At 45.6% G+C, this 17979-nt stretch overlaps 1 protein-coding gene across 7 annotated transcripts in view; it reads left to right on the top strand.

The window, feature by feature from the left end:
• The window catches only part of LOC120885096 (nephrocystin-1-like), a 65910-nt gene that overhangs the window by 25134 nt on the left and 22797 nt on the right, over nt 1-17979 (top strand). The window contains exon 8 of one of the 7 annotated variants that reach the window (XM_078028007.1): nt 17854-17907. The exons of 2 other annotated variants lie outside the window; for them this stretch is intronic. In XM_078028007.1, coding sequence (XP_077884133.1) covers nt 17854-17862 — 9 coding nt within the window. In that variant the 3' untranslated portion in view covers nt 17863-17907. 4 more of the 7 variants (XM_078028004.1, XM_078028001.1, XM_078028005.1 and 1 more) reach the window with 4 other exon arrangements.

Genomic DNA, 17979 nt, shown 5'->3' with positions numbered 1-17979 from the left:
CTGGTGGTTTTCTTCCACCTGAACTTGGAGTAAGGGTGACAACAGGGCTAGTGTGCACAAAAGCACCACCGCAAACGCGCCAGGAGGTGTCAGCAGTGACCAAGAAGAGAGGACCTGCTGTACTCTCCTGTTCTCACATGAGAACCGAAAACAAAAACTAGAATTTCACTTTAATAACAGAAAATATGGGATTCATTTTATATCCAGATCCTAGAAGTTCATTTATGAAATTAATTTTTATCAGAGTTCGAAATCGAGAAGTTTTGCATCACATTTAATAGTTAGAAAAATGCATTATTTGCTTTTTGAAGGCTTCTTTAACAAATCTAGCCTATTGCAAATGGAAAGCTCTGTTGTCGAGCCTAGGCAGCGCCAATCCAGGACGCCCTCCCAGCACCCGCCATCCTTGCAAGGCAGGTGCACCCACACCTGCAGCGTGGGGGGAGCCTCAAGCCTCTGGGTCTGCTGCCTGCTTTTCTTTTTTGTTTTATTTTCTAGGGCTGGGAGGGAGCCCGGCTTTGTTCTCTCTCCCTGTTGTCCTCTTTTCTCTTTCCTCCTTCTTGCATGTGGCTTAGACGTTTCTTAGAACTCCATTCTGAATTATCCGTGGTGTTTAGTGGTCTCTCTGGGTGGCTTCCTGGGTGCTTGCTGTAGGTGTCATTTTACACACCCAGCTAATCACAGTGACCACAGCAGCATTCTGGTTGGAGAGAGGCAGAGACTGTCCCTCTCTCTAATTCTCTTTGTCCTCATTCACTCACAACTGGCTTGCACATTTCCTCTCCATACACTGAAACCACATCACCCAGTCTTACAATTTTTGCTTCAACTATCAACTGAGAAAATTAGTAGTATTTAGTCAGATCTTTACTGTTCCCATTGATCTCCTTCCTGATGTTCCAAGATTCCTTCTTTAGCTTGTCCCTTCTGTACAGAGAGTGTCCTTTAACCATCCTTTCAGGGTGACAGATTCTCTTAAATTTAGCTTTATCTGAGTATCTGTCTCCCTTCCTTCCTTAAGGACCTTTCCACTAGATGTGGGACTCTGGAACAGTTCTTTTCGTCTACCACGTTTCTGCCGAGACACCTACTGCCATCTGAGTCATTCCCCTGGCTTAACCTGGCTGTTTTTCTCTCTTGCTACCTTCGGTATATTTTTTTTTTCCTGTTTACTTTAGAAGTGTGTTGTACCTGGCACAAACCCTTTTGGATCTCCTCTGTTTGGAATTTGCTCAGCTTCTTAAATCTGTAGGTTTCTGTCTTTGGCTGAAATTGGGGGTTTTTCAGCCATTATTTCCTACAGTACCTTTTAAACTCCTCTCCTCTGGGACTCTGATGACACAAGTGTTAGATCTTCTGTTTTAATCCTCTAGGCTTCTGAGGTTTCTACCTGAAGTGTCACTTCCTCTTCTAGTAAGCATATCTCAGATATTGAGTATTCACTTGATGTGGTTTATTACTGTCACCAGGGCACAAATCTGAATCTATTTTATCAGCTCCTTCATTGTTTTATTAATAAGTATTGGGGCCATTGTTTTCACTGTTTGAAAAGTTAGATGCATACTATATTGGATGTAGAAAGAAACCCAGATCTTACAGAACTGCATGAAATAAAAAATGGAAGCCCCTCCTCTTTCTCTGCCCTGACCAATATAGCCACTGGTAATTATCTGGGACTCAGAAGGGTGATGTTTCAAAGAACTTCCTACAGCCTGATCTGAAATCAGAAAATCTTTCAGGTCCTGAGCAACATTCACACTGTGAGGGCCACGTGGCAACCCAAAAAGCCCCAAACCTTGACCTTTTCTCCCCAGGAAAAGGGGTAAAGGCAAGAGGAAGAGAGAAAGCACAGAAGAATGGCAAAGAGAAGCTCCTCCCTGTCTGTAACTTTGCTGAATGTAAATAGGTGAACATCCAATCAAAATGTGTAGATAGGCAAAATGGATTGAAATTGTGTATGTACGTGTTCATTTGGTAATCTCATGTTAGGTCTTAGAACAAGCAGAGCTTGCTGGTAAAAATGTGAAAAAACATCATAAAAAGTAGTCATGCTACTATCAGAAATATAGAATTTTTTTCAAATTTGATTGGACAGACAAAAAAATTATACAGTGATAATGGGGTTCATTCTCCAAGGTGATAAATGTTACAAACATACATGCACCAAAAATCAAGGCTCCGAAACACATCTAAAAGCAAGGTCAGATTTGAGGGACAAACAGACAACAATATAGTAACAGAGGGGACCGAATTATTGTACTTTCAATAGTCCCTGCATCAACCAGACAGAGGATAAGTCAGGAAACAGAGACCTGCATCAATGCCACCCACCTAACGGACATGTAGGTGGATTCTACCCACAATGGCTTGCTGCATGATTGATCAGGTGCACATGGAATGTTCTCCAAGATCCTCTATGTGTTAGGCCACAAAACAAATCTCAATGATGTTATAAAGACATAGAACATAGAACATGCATATTATCTCCTCCTCTGATGATGGTATGAAGTTACAAGTTAACAATAGAAAGTGAACAGGAAAATTCACAAATATGAGGAAAGATAATGCACTCATATAAGAACTGGCTCAAATGAAATGTTTTAGTGAGCTCTTCATTTCTGGGACCCAAAGACCAGACTTGAACACTGACAGAAGGACAGGTTTATTTTGGCTCATGGTTTTGGAGATTAAGTCCATGGTCAACTGGCTCTAAAGTCCTGAGGCCAAGGTGAGGCAGAACATCACAGGAGGGGACATGGCAGAGAGAAGCAGCTCAGGTCATGTCAACAGGAGAGGGATGGGGAGAAAGAGGAAGAGACACAGGAAGGTCAACTCATCCAGGGCATACCCCCACTGGCCTACCCCCTCTAGCCTTGCTCCACCTGCTCACAGTTATCCCTGACACTGTCCATTCAGACTAAGATGGACTGATGATGTCACACTTTCCTAATCCTGAAGACACTCAGGTTAACAGAGGCTTTTGGGACACATTTCACATTCAAATCCTAACAATCCACTCCTGATCTCGAAAAATCTCATGTCCAAATCACAATGCAAGGTGCATTTAGTCTATTTTTGAGAATCCCCCAGTCTTCACAATTCAGCATTACCTTAAAGTCCAAGTTTAAAGTCTCCAAGACCCAAGGAAAACTCAGGGTGGTGAACCCTGTAAAAGTCTAAAGCAAGTTACTTATGTCCATCATCCAGGGGCTCAATGTCACCATTCCCATTTCAAAAGGGGAGGAATATGAGCACAGCAAGAAGGGATGGTGCCAAAGCTGGACTGTAAAATCCAGTTGGACAAACCTACCCTGCAGCCCCTATCCAGTACCTGGCATGTGGCACAGTGAAGTTCTGTCCAAAGGGTTGACACAGGGCTCCGCCCTTATGGACATACTGGCTACAACCCACATGGCCTCCCTTCCCATGTGCCTCTGCTGGACTCAGAGTTTCCCTCAGCAGATGTCCCATGCTGTTGGCAACTCTCAGTATCAGGGCTTCCACTGCAATGCCACATCCATTCTCACATCTCCACACCTTGTCTTCTCAGGGGCTGCTGCAGGGATTCAGCCCCGATGCCCCCTGCCTGGCCTTCAGGGCCTCCTTTGAAATCCCAGTGGAACCTCTGAACCCCGACTCCTGCATCCTGCAGAACCAGCTCCACGTGGATGAGGCCCATGTCTGCCACCATCTTTAGTTGTCATCAAGCCTCCTGGGACCACAGATATACCTTCCTCTGAGTTCCTGGGAGGCTGAGCACAGGAAACTACTTCCTAGGAGCCCCCATGAAAGCAGGGTGACCCATGGTCTATTTTCAAAGGAAATTTGACTTTAAGCATCTTTAATGGTGACATTGGTGTAGTCCTGTCAATTCCTGAGATGTCCCCAAGCCAGTTTTTCCATTGTTCATGGGCACAGCACTTGTCATCTCCTGTGCTGAGTACCTGCTGTGCAGAGCCAAGACCTGAGCCAGGAACCAAGCTCCTGACCCACCTGACCTGCAGGGCCCCACCACTACCATCCTCCTGCTCCTGTCCAAGTTCATGGTTTTAGATAAAAAGTCACCCCACTTGCTCTCTGAGAGGGTGTCAGATATCCTGTGTGCATGTGGTGATCAGGGACTCCTTTAAGGGCAGATGCAGTGTGGGAAGCTGGGCATGCTGGGGCTGGGAGGGAGCAGGTCCCTTCCCTTCCTCAGCACCTTACAGAGGCTGGAAGGAAGGGCCAAGTGGGGCAGTAGGGGCTGGGGCCTGGGCACCTCTGGGACACTCTGCACTTCTCTTTAGCTGCCTCAGCTGCCCTGGCCCAACTGCTGAGCATGGAAGCTCTTCCTGGGAGCCCTGGGAGACCCTCAGTAGCTCTGGAAGGGTTTTGCATGGGAAGCATGAGGCTGGGTTGGCCTCTCTAGACCAGGAGACCTTGGCCTCCTGCACCTTTAAAACTGACCTTCCTCAGGGTCACTCAGGCCCCTTTTCTTCTCTGGCAAAACCCCAGCTTTTGCATATCCTGAGAGTTACTCACCTAGAGGCCAGCTCCCCAAGACCAGCATGTTTTCTGAATCCCTGGTGCAGTGTTGATCTTCTGTACTTATCGAGTTGAACAACTCACTGAGGAGAGGGACCATTTGAGTTTCCTACAGAATCTGCCCTAGTGATGGATGGAGGAGGATCAGTTTTATGAATCTGGGATTCCACACCCCAAAACTATCATGTTCCTATGCCTCAACTCTGCCACTAGATGGCGAACAAACCCCACAAGGAACCCAGCCTAGGGTCCTGACCTCAGAGGCCCTGGGAAAGCAGCAGAGACCCCTTCCCATGAGGAGCCCTCAGGCTTGGGAACTGTGCTCAGTGCCCAGGCTCATGGCCGCTGGGGCTCTGTGCACAGTGGACTAAGTCTCCTCACAGGCAAGTTCCTGATTGTTTTCTATTTTGCTTTATAACTTGTGATTATCACAACCTGAGAAGAATGTCTCTCCTCTAAGGACTCATGCAATGGGGTCAGAACTAAGGGTCAGCAGTGGGCCTGGATGAGAGAGAGGACAGGGTCACAGCTCTGAAGACGGTGGTACAGCCATGTGTGCAGTGGGTGAGGTGTCCTCATGAATCACCATGAGGGGACAAAGCCCACTGCAGTCTCCACTGTAGTGTGGGGCAGACACTGGGGACATCACATTGAGGAAGGGAAGGGAAGGGGAGGGGAGGAGAAGCTGCAATGTCAGTGCTACCCTCAGACTGTCCCCATGGTGCTAAGCTATGTGTGGTCATTGCTCACTCCACAGGGGCTCAGGTGTCCTGAGTACACCAGGAGCCCCCATGGGAGGCAACACTGCTAGAGAGGGAGCCCATCTGAGGAGGACCAGCTGCTTCACACATGGGAACAGCAGCTGTGAGCCTATACTCTTTTGAACAGGCCTTCACTCCACCGCTCCAGGCCCATGGCCCTGCCTAGTTGTTCCAGGTCTTGGAAGATGGGCAGGAACTCAGATCCTCACCAGGAGGCTGGAGTTCCTCCACTCTCTTCACCCTCTGTGTGGGCTGAACCCAGGGCTATTTCTGCTGGGCAGGGCCTCCACCTCGGAGCTGCTTACCCAGCCCAGTGTCTGTCTTCTAGGGGACATTTGGATTGTTTCCAATATGCAACCACTCAAACATGTCACAGTGGTTGGTGTTGAGTATACAGATGTCAGCCCTGGACACCTCTGGAGGGTGAGTTTGTGTGAAAATAATCCCTGGATCCAGAAAAACTCCCATTTGAATCCCATCAGCAGATCATGCAAGACAAAGGCCATTCCACCAGGAACAACTGTCACCACCAATAGAGGGTTACTCTCCCCAACCCTGATCTACGCCAGATTCTTCTTAACAATCTGCCCTCCATTTCATGTCAAAAATAACAGTTTATCTTATTTTTTATTTTTATAATTTACAATGGATTTTCATATATTTGTCATGTATTTTAATTTTCCTTCTGTGATTTGTGCATTTCTGGTCATGACCCCTTATCTTTGACTTGTTTATTTTTATTATTGATTTGAGGTGCTCTTCGTGAACTATTGATACAGTTCTTTTTGTATATAATGAACTATGTCCTGTGACGGCACTACTTGTGTTTAACTCTTTTAGTGAATCTTAAAATACAAAAATTTAACTTTTAATATACTCTATTATCTGTATATTTTTTTTTTTTTTGGTACTGAGTATTGAACCTTATGTTTAACTACAGAGCAACATCTGCAGATCTTTTCATTTTTATTTATTTATTTTTGTTTTTGAGACAGGGCTTTGCTAAATTGTGGAGGCCGATCTTGAACTTCTGATCCTCCCTCCTCAGGCTTACATGTTGCTAGAATGACAGGTGTACACCACTACACTTGACTAATTATCTGCATTTTTCATTGATATTTTTAGTTGTAGGTGGACACAATACCTTTATTTCATTTTTATGTAATTCTGAGAATCAAACCCAGTGCTCATGGATTCTAGAAAGTGCTCTACCACTGAGCCACAACACCAGCATGTATGATCTGTATTTTATAAACTGGTTATGTTGTTATTATCTACAGTTAATGTAATATACATTTTACTTCATGCTATGAATTCCAAATAAAAGAATAAGTTAATAATATGTTGATTTAGTAATTATATCTTACATGCAAACAGACAGTTTATCTGTGTGTATGACACGTACTCCTTATCTTTCTAACCATCATGGGTCTGGCTCTGACAAAACTGAGATAGAAGGTTTGTTCACTTTCCTCTTGGTGTCAGTCCCCAGGACCATGGAGCATATGCTGAGCTCAGCTGCCCCACAGAGCCACATCCAGGGCTGAGCTCCTGGTCTTGGACTCTCACCTTGGCTGTGGGCTCAGAGCTCCGCTCAGCATCTAGACCTGTGGAGGGATTTTCCCCCCTGACTCCCCTGCCTGGCAGCTCAGGCCATCAGCCCCACTGCCCAGGAGAGCTGCTTACCCAGCCCAGGGCAACAGCCCAGCCTTCAGGCAGTGCTAGCCTGAGCTAGACCTTTGGGAGCCCCTGTTCCAGCCTCTTCCAGTTAGTCCAGGGCCTGAGTCTGCTCTGCATGTAAATGCAGGGCCCCATTCCCACCATGGTAACCCAAGATGGTCACCTGACACCAGGGTCTGCAGTCACTGTTATTCTCAGGTCTGATTCACTGAGCACCTGCTCTGTCCAGCTATGTATGGTAAGAACAGGAGAGCCTCTTTCAGTCCAGGACAGGATCAGGGGTTAGAGGGCATCTGCCACCAGCTCAGAGATGAGACACAAGAGGGTAAAGGAATGGGCAGCTCTGGGCACAATCTTGACCCTTGGGATTAGGGAATGTGGAGGGATTCGCTCTGTGTTCCTCCCTGGAGTGGCTGGGGACACATGAAGCTTAGAGCCCCTGCAGGAGCTCCCCGCAGGCCCAGGCCATGTACTTTGTCTGCTTCCTTGTGAGCTGGACTCCTCCAGGGCTCAGGCTGTGCTAAGGCAGCTGCTGGAGCTGGAGGAAGAAGCAGAGGATTGCGAAGTCATCAGGTTGACGCCATTAGTCAGCAACCATGCTTATGGGCATGGGAATGTGATGAAGTGGCAACAAAGGGGGCTGATATGGGAGTCCCCAACCCAAACCAGGACCACTGAGTCCCTGGTATGAAAGACGTCCAGGGGGATCTCCAAGAGGCACATTCCCCAAGTAAACTTGGTATTATCTTTGTGCTTCTGTAGGACCTTGCCTGATATAAATGTAGTTCTTCTCTAGAGTCCTTCCAAATGCTTTTGAATAAATGCATGTTCTTCTAATGCACTTTTTTCTTTGAAAACTGTATTTCACAATTACATAATTTCAAATGAAACCCAAGGTATCCTCCCACGAGGAACATGTGAGAGCATATTAATGGCCTGATGTTCTCCTCTGTAACACTTCACTACATATTCTCTACAAGAAGCTTCTTCTACATAATCCTCATTTTAGGTATGAAATACTTTGCTCAATCCAGACCTCAAGTTTTCTTCAAAATTGGACAATTGTCCTGAAAATATCCTTAGTAACAAAATGTCACCAGAGAGAAACAAACTCTCTGAAATGCATATTGGTGCTGCCTTGATCTGATCTGGAACACATGGGGACACTTGGTCAGTGTTGAGAAGAGCTGTGCCTGCAGCTGTGCCCAGCCTTCCCAGCCCTGTTGATTTGCATGTGCCCACAGCACAGCCCACTGCCCTGAGGACTTCTTAAAAGGCTGCTCACACCCTGTGCAGGAGTCAGTCCCAGTCAGGACACAGCATTGCCATGAGGGCCCCTGCTCAGCTCCTGGGGCTCCTGCTACTCTGCCTCCCAGGTAAGGAGGGACATTGCTGGGGATTTACTAATCTCAGTGCTGCCTGGCTACTCAGGAAGTCCTCTTGTAACATCACTACTTACATTGATATTTCTTTTTATGTTTTCAATGGCAGGTGTCAGATGTGACATCACAATGACCCAGTCTCCATCCTCCTTGCCTGTGTCTCGTGGAGACAGAGTCACCATCACCTGCATAGCCAGAGATGACATTAGCAGTTATTTACACTGGTATCAGCAGAAACAAGGCCAAGCTCCTAAGCTTCTCATCGGATATGCAAATACTTTGGAATCTGGGGTTCCCTTGAGGTTCAGTGGCAGTGGGTCTGGGACAGGTTTCACTCTCACCATCAACAGCCTGGAGCCTGAAGATGTTGCCACTTATTACTGTCAATAAGGTAGCAGTTACCCTCTCACAGTGACACAGGCCATGACAAAAACCTCCCAGGGAGCAGAAGTGTGAGTCTGGGCTGCCCCAGCTGCTCCTCCTTCTGCCTCCACCTGCTGAGGGCACTGCTCAGAGGCAGCCAGGGTCTGAGCACTACAAGGAGGGTTTGTCAGAGGATCCAGGGGGGCTCCTCTGCACCCTGACCAGCTCAGCCCCAGCAGGCAATGAGCTCACTATATGATAAAGAAAGTGATTTAAGACCTGAGAGACTGAATTAGGAAGTATCAGGGGTTGTGCAGCAAAGATAGGCCTCTCTATGTATTCCACACAGGAATATTTTAGACTTTATTTTTGAGTATAGTTTAAGTATCCAAGAAAATTGGGGTCAAGTACAGAGTTCTCCTGTGTCCCCCCTGCTCCCACAGCCCCTCCATCACCACCCCCAGACTCTGTTGCTTTCATTACAATTCGTCAACCTCTGCCCAAGTCTACAGGTCACACCAGGGTCACTTTGTGCATTCTGTGGAACTAGACAAGTGGACAGTGATGTGTGTCCAACAGTGTGGCCTGGCACAGTGCAGGTCCCACCCTCACAGTGTCTGAGCTCCAACTGCCCCTCACCCTTCTCTCTGCTGCAGACCTTCATGATTTTCCATCCTGTAGTTTCACCTGGGCTGAGTGACAGGGGTCTGGCACTCACAGCATGGACGATGTTCAGACTGGCCTGTCACCCTGAGTGCTGTGCACACAAACCTCCTCTAGGGGTTTCCATGAAGTGATAGGTAGGTATCTTTTTTCTTTCTTTTTCATTTTAAATTTTTCTTCAAACTTGGTACTGAATCCAGGCATGTAGTACCGTTTAGCTACATTCACAGTCCTAGTTTTAATTTTGAAACAGGATCTCCGTGAATTTTTAGGTTCTTGCTAAGTTGCTGGACCTGGCCTTAAACTTGTCATTGTCCTTCCTTAGTCTCCTTGTTGCTGGTGTTACATGTGAGCATCATTGCACCTAGCTTGATCACTGTGTTCTCTTCAGTGCTGAGTAATCTTCTATTTTCTGGCCTCTATAACAGTATTGATCCATTCCCCTACTGAAGGGCAGGCTTGTGTCCTCCAGGTTTTCAATGCTGAATACAGGTCCTGTAAGTTTTTAGGTACAGAATTTTATTTATTTTTAGATGTGTACGTTCACCATCTTTAGTTTCATATCAGAACACCTAGTGTTTTAAGAATCTGTCACACTGTCTTGCACATCCTGTCTTTATCTTGCAGATATCTTGTGGACACTCCCCAGAACACTCAGCTGCTGGGAGTGGCTTGTGACTGCAGCCAGGTCCAGCTCAGCAGCAGGGATAGGGCCTGGGCTCCCCTCCTGCTGCCTGTGGGGTGCTCCTTCCTGGACTTGGCCATCCCTCAGGGGGGCTGTTTTCTCATGTGTTTTAATTTGCATTTTCTTGGTGACCTGGGGTGTCACAGTGATGTTGGACAGATGTGCACAATGTGCAGTGTGGTCAGACCCAGCTGTCAAAGGCTTGTCACTTGTCCATTCTTTATGGTCCTTCCCCATCCTGTGTTCCAAGGTCTCTGCTCCTGTCATGTCTCTATTCTCTATAGAGCCCCTCGCAGCCACTTTGGGGTCAGATACACACTCTCTTCGTGTTTCTACAACTGAGGGCTCTTGAATTTATGTTGATTCCTTATTAACTTTTCCCAGGATCTAGAGTTCTAGGTCAACAGTCTTCTCCTTCAACACTCGAAACTGTGAACTTTTCTTTGACCTTTTTGTTTCCAGGGGAGAATTTCTCTTTTCATTCCAGTTGTTTCTCCCATAAAGCTAAGGAGTCTCTTTTCCCTCTCAGCTTTTAAGGTCTCTGTCTCTGTCTTCAGAAGGTGGCAGTGTGGCTATGGGGTGGGCTAGCAGGTACCCCCTGGTCATCTGAGTCTCTGTTCCCTGGCCCACAGGTGTGTTCTAGGAGGAATGCACCACAGCCCTCAAGGGGACACTGATTAAAAACTCCAACTTCCTACAGGTGACAGGTGACATTTGGTTCTGATGCAGAGAAATCAGATATCCTGAAGTATAGCACTGTAGAGGTGGTGGTGGAGAGATGTGGCTCTTTTCATGACCCTCATTCCTGCCTCCACTCGATGAAGGATCTATTGTGCAAATATGGTGGTAGTGAATGGGACACAGAGACCAGGTAGTTTTCCCAGAGGAGAGAGTCTTCTAGCTCATATTGCTACTTAGCTCTCCTCTTTGGCACCTTCTCTGCTGTCTCACAGAATCCATAAAGTCTGCACATGCAGAACCCACTTTACAAGCCCATCTGCTGCACCCTCTCAGGATAACTGTGTCTGATTTCCTATCTTCTCCTCCAGGCCCTAAGCCAAGTGACTGTCCAGGGTCCATGCACAGATCTTTGACCAGGGCACCCCCTGTCCACACACCATATGCTCTTCGTAAATATCTACTAGGTTTATGTAATGTACGAGATCCTCCCATTGTCACTAGCCATCCATGGGTTGTGTGGGGGTCACTGTGCATGGAATCCTGGTGGATAGGATCATTTGGTGTCTGGGAATGAACAGTGGACATTTACTCAGGTCAGTTGCCCAGAGACATTGTGAATTTCTATCCCACTCTGCCATGGCCCACATAGCACCTGAGATGGGTGTGACCTGCCAAGGTGCCAATCAACCTGCTGACTGCAAGAGAACATGAAGCAAGGCTCTCCTGCCACAGTCCGGCTGCAGCAGAATAACCGGGGGGGTGACGAATAACTTGTGTACATTAATGCAGCAGGAATAGGAGCCGTTTATTGTAGGACAACAGAGCTATTTATACATTTTGCACAGCTTATCTAATTAGCATAAACTAGATACATCAGTCAACCAATAAGGAATCTCCACACTTAATGGCTTGCTTTTGTTACTTTTCAAACCACTCCCTCTGGCATTTTGCCAGGCACCATCCAGACTTGTTTACAAACTCTAACATTTCCCTGGCAAAATACCAGGTGTTATTTTTTACTTGTTTACAGACCTTAACAATTCCCCCTTTTGTTTAATTTAAATAACGACCATAGTGGTTACAGAAACACCATAAATAACCTGCTACAAACAGAAAGTGAGGATACAAAATGTAACAATAGCAAGCCAATTAATGGCTCCATGCAAGAAGCCCTTGGAAAAATTATACCAGCAATGACACTGTTAGCAAAGATATCAAGTTACAATTTGTTGTACATTACAGTTTATTGTCTCAGTCCAAGTAAAGCTGTGTCTCAATAGATTAACTCACAGTCCAGGTAAATCATAGTCTAGGTAAGTTCTGCAGGCAGCTAGCTTAAATCACAGTCCAGGCAAATTCTGCAGGCAGCTAGCTTAAATCACAGTCCAGGTAAGTTCTGCAGGCAGCTAGCTTAATTTGAAGTCTCCTCCGTTTCTCAGCCAAAGTCTCCTTCAGTTTTCAGGTTTTCAGCAACACTGGAAATTCTTCCTCTTTCCTTTTCACTGGCACTGGGATGAAGGCAGGAACTCTGCAATGCTGGCTAAAGAAAATCTTGTAGCATTCTACTAGGAAAACAACCTTCTGAACAATTTAGTACATTATCTCAAGGTTTTTTACATTTGAAATAAGCCTTAATAGTGCTCATTACTCATTAGCTTCCAGGTGTGGGAGAACTATTGTAGTTTAGTTTAAGGCATTGAAAATGAGCAAACATCAGGGACGCTGGTAGCGGCTTCTGCCTGTAGCATCCTGGGAGCCCCAGATGGCCCCGGGGAGAGTCCGGGGAGTGTCCAGACTCAAACTGCTACTGGGCACAGGGAGCAAGAGCCTGGAGACTGTACCTCCAGGTCAGGTCTTGATTTGGGCTCTTGCAATGGCGTCCCGCTCCCCGGGGAAAAGCCGGCTGCCGCTGCTTGGAAACTCCTTACTACACCATGATTCGCTCCTGCACATGGCAGCCGCTGCACCAATTCACGCACCCTCTGGTAACGAAAAGTATTTAGTAGTAGCCTTTTGCTGCAACTTTTTTTCTGATAATTTTTTTTCTTCTGAACTTTCTTTTTCTTTCTGACTAGAGTTTCTGGGCTCTTATCAACACATGCCCTAATTATTCTTCGTTCCATTGGGGTGCCTCTTTCCCTTATCAATTTACTTCTCACCCCTTCCATATTTTCATCATAAATACAATACACCGAGACAAAACAAGACACAAACATACTGCATCAATCTTCTCCATTTTCTCGAAATGGTCATTTTTCCTCTCACCCTATCTGTCTAGGGACGAGCAGATTGCTCCCGTCCTATCTATGGACGGGCAGCGCTTTTTTTTTCGTCACTTACCGCCGAGTGTCCCGGGGCTCCCCATAACGGGCCACCATCTGCGGGGTCCGGCTGCAGCAGAATAAACGGGGGGGGGGGTAACGAATAACTTGTGTACGTTGATGCAGCAGGAATAGGAGCCGTTTATTGTAGGACAACAGAGCTATTTATACAATTTGCACAGCTTATCTAATTAGCATAAACTAGATACATCAGTCAACCAATAAGGAATCTCCACACTTAAAGGCTTGCTTTTGTTACTTTTCAAACCACTCCCTCTGGCATTTTGCCAGGCACCATCCAGACTTGTTTACAAACTCTAACATTTCCCTGGCAAAATACCAGGTGTTATTTTTTACTTGTTTACAGACCTTAACACTCCCCCTTGACACCTTATACCTGTGTTTGATGCACTCCCTTAAGTAAACCACTCAAGCCATCTTTCCTTTGTCTAATTACAGCTCTTGTGTCTACTGAGTGTATCAGGGGCTCAGCTTTTTAAATATATTTCTAAATCTTTGTCTTTTGTTTTTCCCCAATTATTTTAGAATTTAAGTTTTCAGGTGGCTTATACCCTTTTTGGCTGGAAGAAGAACCCCCCAAGAAGATTCTGAGTATGACCCCTGTGAACCCATTATTCTGGCTACACTTTGGGAGCATATACTGTACACCTTACATATGCCATTTTATGAGGCTAATCCATTCAGGTCAAAGCCTAGTTTGTACCCCCCCCCCGACATTAGACATTATCTAATTGAGACAATCCTTGTGATTCCTGGAGCAAGATCATGCAGAGGTGCCAGGGTAAGGCATAAACTTGGTAGTGGCATCAGGATAATGTCCATGAATTATAACTTGGACATGTATCTGCTGATCACTGACAGTATTACCTGCATCTTAACATAAAATAATCTATCTACTTGTTTGCTCTTTCAACAATGATTTTTGGCATAAAAAATATTAAAAAATATATAAAAAATATGACTTTCATTAATTTCTTTAGGTAAAAATCATTTTTTGAACAATCACTTTTCAGTATAGCACAGATTTAATTCCAAACATAGCAAAACACAATATTAACGATAATATTTCTACAGTATGCCTCTTGCCAGACATGCTCACACATTATCCCTACAGAAAAATTTCATATTAGAGAACATCTTATGTTATACTCTGTAGTTGTGTGTCATGATTGTTGAGACCAAATGTAAAATAACCTTAGTGAGAGGGGACCTTCTGTGGGGCACTCAGGGCTGCCTGTGTGTGAGCTCTATGCACTGGATGTGAAGATGCTATTTTTAAGTTCTGCTCCACTTACTCTAGGAATGTGCCCAGACCTTCCCATCTCCTTCTAAGGTCAGAGCTCAGGAGACAGAGTTGTAACTAGCCACCTGGTCCTGATGTCTGATGGCTGCATGAGTCAGTCCTCAGCCCCCAGCCTCCATCCCAGGATGGACCCTCCCATCAAGCACCACCCTCCTGGGGTCTCTCCATCCTCCTTTGATTGGGGAACAATAAACCTTAGCTGACATTTTACATACAAGCAGTCTTTGTATCATTTCAAAAGATCCTTGTTTCTCTTGTAAGTTTTCTTTTCATTGCCCAGTTGATCTTTTCAACTGTGAAAGTTGTACCTGGAGTTTAGTTGAGATCACCATATTTTTATGTAATATAAAAGCCAGGACATACTTTTGTGCTTGAGGGTTTTCAGCTGCATGGCAGAGTTTGCAGGAATAAGTAAGAGCCCTCACACAGGCAGGTGCACCTGACCCAGTTTGTGACCCAGGCACTGATGTCCTCATGGTCGAGGGGACCAAGGCATGCAGGAAAGTAATGGCAAAAGGAAAAGGGAGCGGAATTATTTCAATCCCTGTTGAATTCTGTGTGGAGTCTGCTGTGATGTGTGGTGTGTGGTGTGTGCGGCTGTTCCTGTGTGTGGATTAGGGAAGGCCCAGGGGCATCTGCAGATGCATCTGAGAGTAGAGGAAGGAGCCCATGGCCAATGGGGGACAGCAACAGCAAGACCAGGAGGGACACTTGGGAAGAGCAGGGACCTCAAGAACTCAAAAGAATATTGTTCATCGAAAAAAGAAAAAAATATATATAATTTCTGTAGTGTGCAAAATCAACCAGGCCTTCAGTGATTGACAACTTTTTCAAATATTTCATATAAAAATCACTAGTTAATTGGCCACAGTCTACATCCTGGATGAGCCGACTTTCAACAGTGCTGTGAATACATAACTGTGTATGATTTTCTTCATTTCCCATCCTCTTCTTCCCCCTCACATTGGACTTTCTGATCTGTTTCCAGGACTGAGACACAAACTAGTTTCTCTTTCAACTTGAACTCCACAATGTCTGCTGTCCCGACAAGGTTCCTATGTAGGTGATCTTGGACACCTTCCCTTCCCCCTCCTGTCTTCATGTCCTCTGTCCCTGTGTTAGTGGCTGGGATGAGTCACAGCTGTGATGTGCTGAACCTTCCCAGCCACAGCAGACTCCAGACCTCATCCAGGGACCAAGCTCCTGACACACCCTCCCCTGCAGAGCCCCAGGTCACCATCCTCCTGGCCCACCTCCAAGTGAGATTGTTCTTGATACAAAAACAATGTAAGAAAACTTGATTAAAAGAAATAAATTGAAGTGCTCTGACCTGGGCAGAGGACACCCCAGTCACACATGACCCTGGAGCCCCAGGACTCCTACAGGGAAGGTGGGGGGTCTGAGCAGGGTCCTCAGGGGGCCAGGAGTAGGTCCCTCCCTTGCTGAGCACCTGCAGAGGCTGAGAGAGGTCCAGGGTCTGGTGGCACCTGGAGCATCAGAACCTCTGGGACTTTCCCTGCTACTTGCCTGTGGCCCTGGGTGACCCCACCCAACTGCTGAGTGCTGCCCTGGGCCTGGGAGCCCCCGGGAGCTGTTAAGGGTCATATAATATTTTAATTATCACACTCCTCACCTTAGACATTTACCACTTATTTCTGGTGAGTCTTTCAAAGCCCTGGGCATTTGGCAAGAGAAGGCACAGTTCTAGACATGGAGGTGCTCTGGTCCTTCCCAGCCAACAGTGTCATCTACCACAGAAGCTGGGAACCTCTACCCATGATAAAAGTGTTGAATTAGCACAGATAGTGACAATCTTCATGATAAGTGGGTATTTCTAAGGGACACACTTGTTGCTATTGGTTAAGTGGACTTGATGGACAAAAGCTTCACAGTCATTAAGATTGAATGTCCTGTGGTTGGTCATGTGTTTTTTGATGATTCCAACCATCAATCAAAAACATGGAGAAGAGGTTTTGATTTGGGGCTCAGAAATCTGATTGATTTTTAAATCTCTGTCTACCCTGCATTCTTCATTATAATTAATTAATTATAATTATAATTATATTTAGGACATCTTGGAATATTTTATTTATCACAGTGCATTGATGATGATTGAAATGGGTCAACAAAGTTATCCTTGAACCACAGAGAAACTGCACAGCTTGGAACCCGAGCACCCTGATTCTCTGGTGCCTCCATTGCTACCTAGAGAGGGTTGAGCAGCAGAATATTGTGTGGCTGGTAGATTCCAGCCATGGTGGATGATTAGCCATGTGTGAGTTTATAAAATTAAAATAAAATTAAAGTTTAAATTGAATCTTTTAGATGCGCTTGCTGTGTCTCAAGTGGTCAATACACACTGGTGTTTGGTGGCAACAGGATGTTCTGTTGACCAGTGTTGGTCTAAAATGTTGCTTTGACCATCTTTGATGTTGTAGCTAAGAGCACAAACCTCCCAGCAGCTGGTAACAAGCCTGTGTGACCTCGGGCCTTCTTAGTAGGCACAGGTGGTGTGGTCTTGAGTTGGGATCTTTCTGAGAGGGCAGAAACAAAGCTGCACTGACAGGGAGGTCAGGAGGCCTGGGCCCCCGATTCTGCCTCCATACCTGCATCCTCAGGAGCCTCTCTGAAGCCACAGCCTTGGCCTCTCACCTGCCCCACAGAGTGTAGCCCTTAACCTTCTTCTCAATTATCACTTTTCAATCCCTGGTTATCTGTTAGTGATTTGTCCTCAGCTACAAGAAAGACTATTGATATGAGCTGGACATCTGTGTTTCTTACAGAATCTGTCCCAGTGATGGATGGAATAGGGTCAGCTCCCTGAGCAATAGTGAAGATTAGCAGTGAAGCCCCATGGGACCCAGAGTCTAAAATCCTAACCATGTTATGCCTAAGATTGACCAGTAGGTGGCAGACAAGCCCAGCCAACCAGTCACCTTGTCTTAGAAATACCATAAAACTGAGAGAGTGGACCACAGCACACAGCACATGCATCACACACAGAGTCCACCTAGCAATGCTTCCACCATCCACAGTCACATCCTGGGTGTTCTGGGTGACTGTATTTTACTGCACCTTATTCTATGGCAAGTTGAGCCTTTCTAGTCTTAATCTCTCACATCCAAAAAGCTCAGAAATCTGAAAGTTTTAGGATGGATTCCAGTGGGTTTTGGATTATTTTATGGAAATGCTCAGTTAGTAAATGATGAAAAGTTTCCAAAAATCTAAAAAACATTGAATTCTAAAGCACTTTCAGTTTCCCACATTTAGAAAATGTGTTCTACTTTCCATCGTTACAGTGGTTGATCATGAGCACATACAAACAGGAACACCATAGACCAAGATTATGTATGACTGTAATGCCTTAAAATTTAAAAACATTCTAAATATATTTATGAGCCCCAAATTGATAAACCAACCCATTTTATAAAACACTGTTTTAGGTAATGTGCTTCTTGTGCATTTTCAGAGACCTTAGAAGAGAAAGCTGAAGGAATTCTAGTGCAGCAGATCCCAAGTGGAGGTGAGTGGGTTTTTCCTTTTGTGAGTCATTTGACAAGTAGTAGAGAGAAGGTTAAAAGGCAAAACAAGTGTC

The sequence above is a fragment of the Ictidomys tridecemlineatus genome, chromosome 12 (genome assembly GCF_052094955.1).
Source record: "Ictidomys tridecemlineatus isolate mIctTri1 chromosome 12, mIctTri1.hap1, whole genome shotgun sequence".
Taxonomy (NCBI): Eukaryota; Metazoa; Chordata; class Mammalia; order Rodentia; family Sciuridae; genus Ictidomys; species Ictidomys tridecemlineatus.
This window is presented reverse-complemented; position numbering and strand designations above follow the sequence as displayed.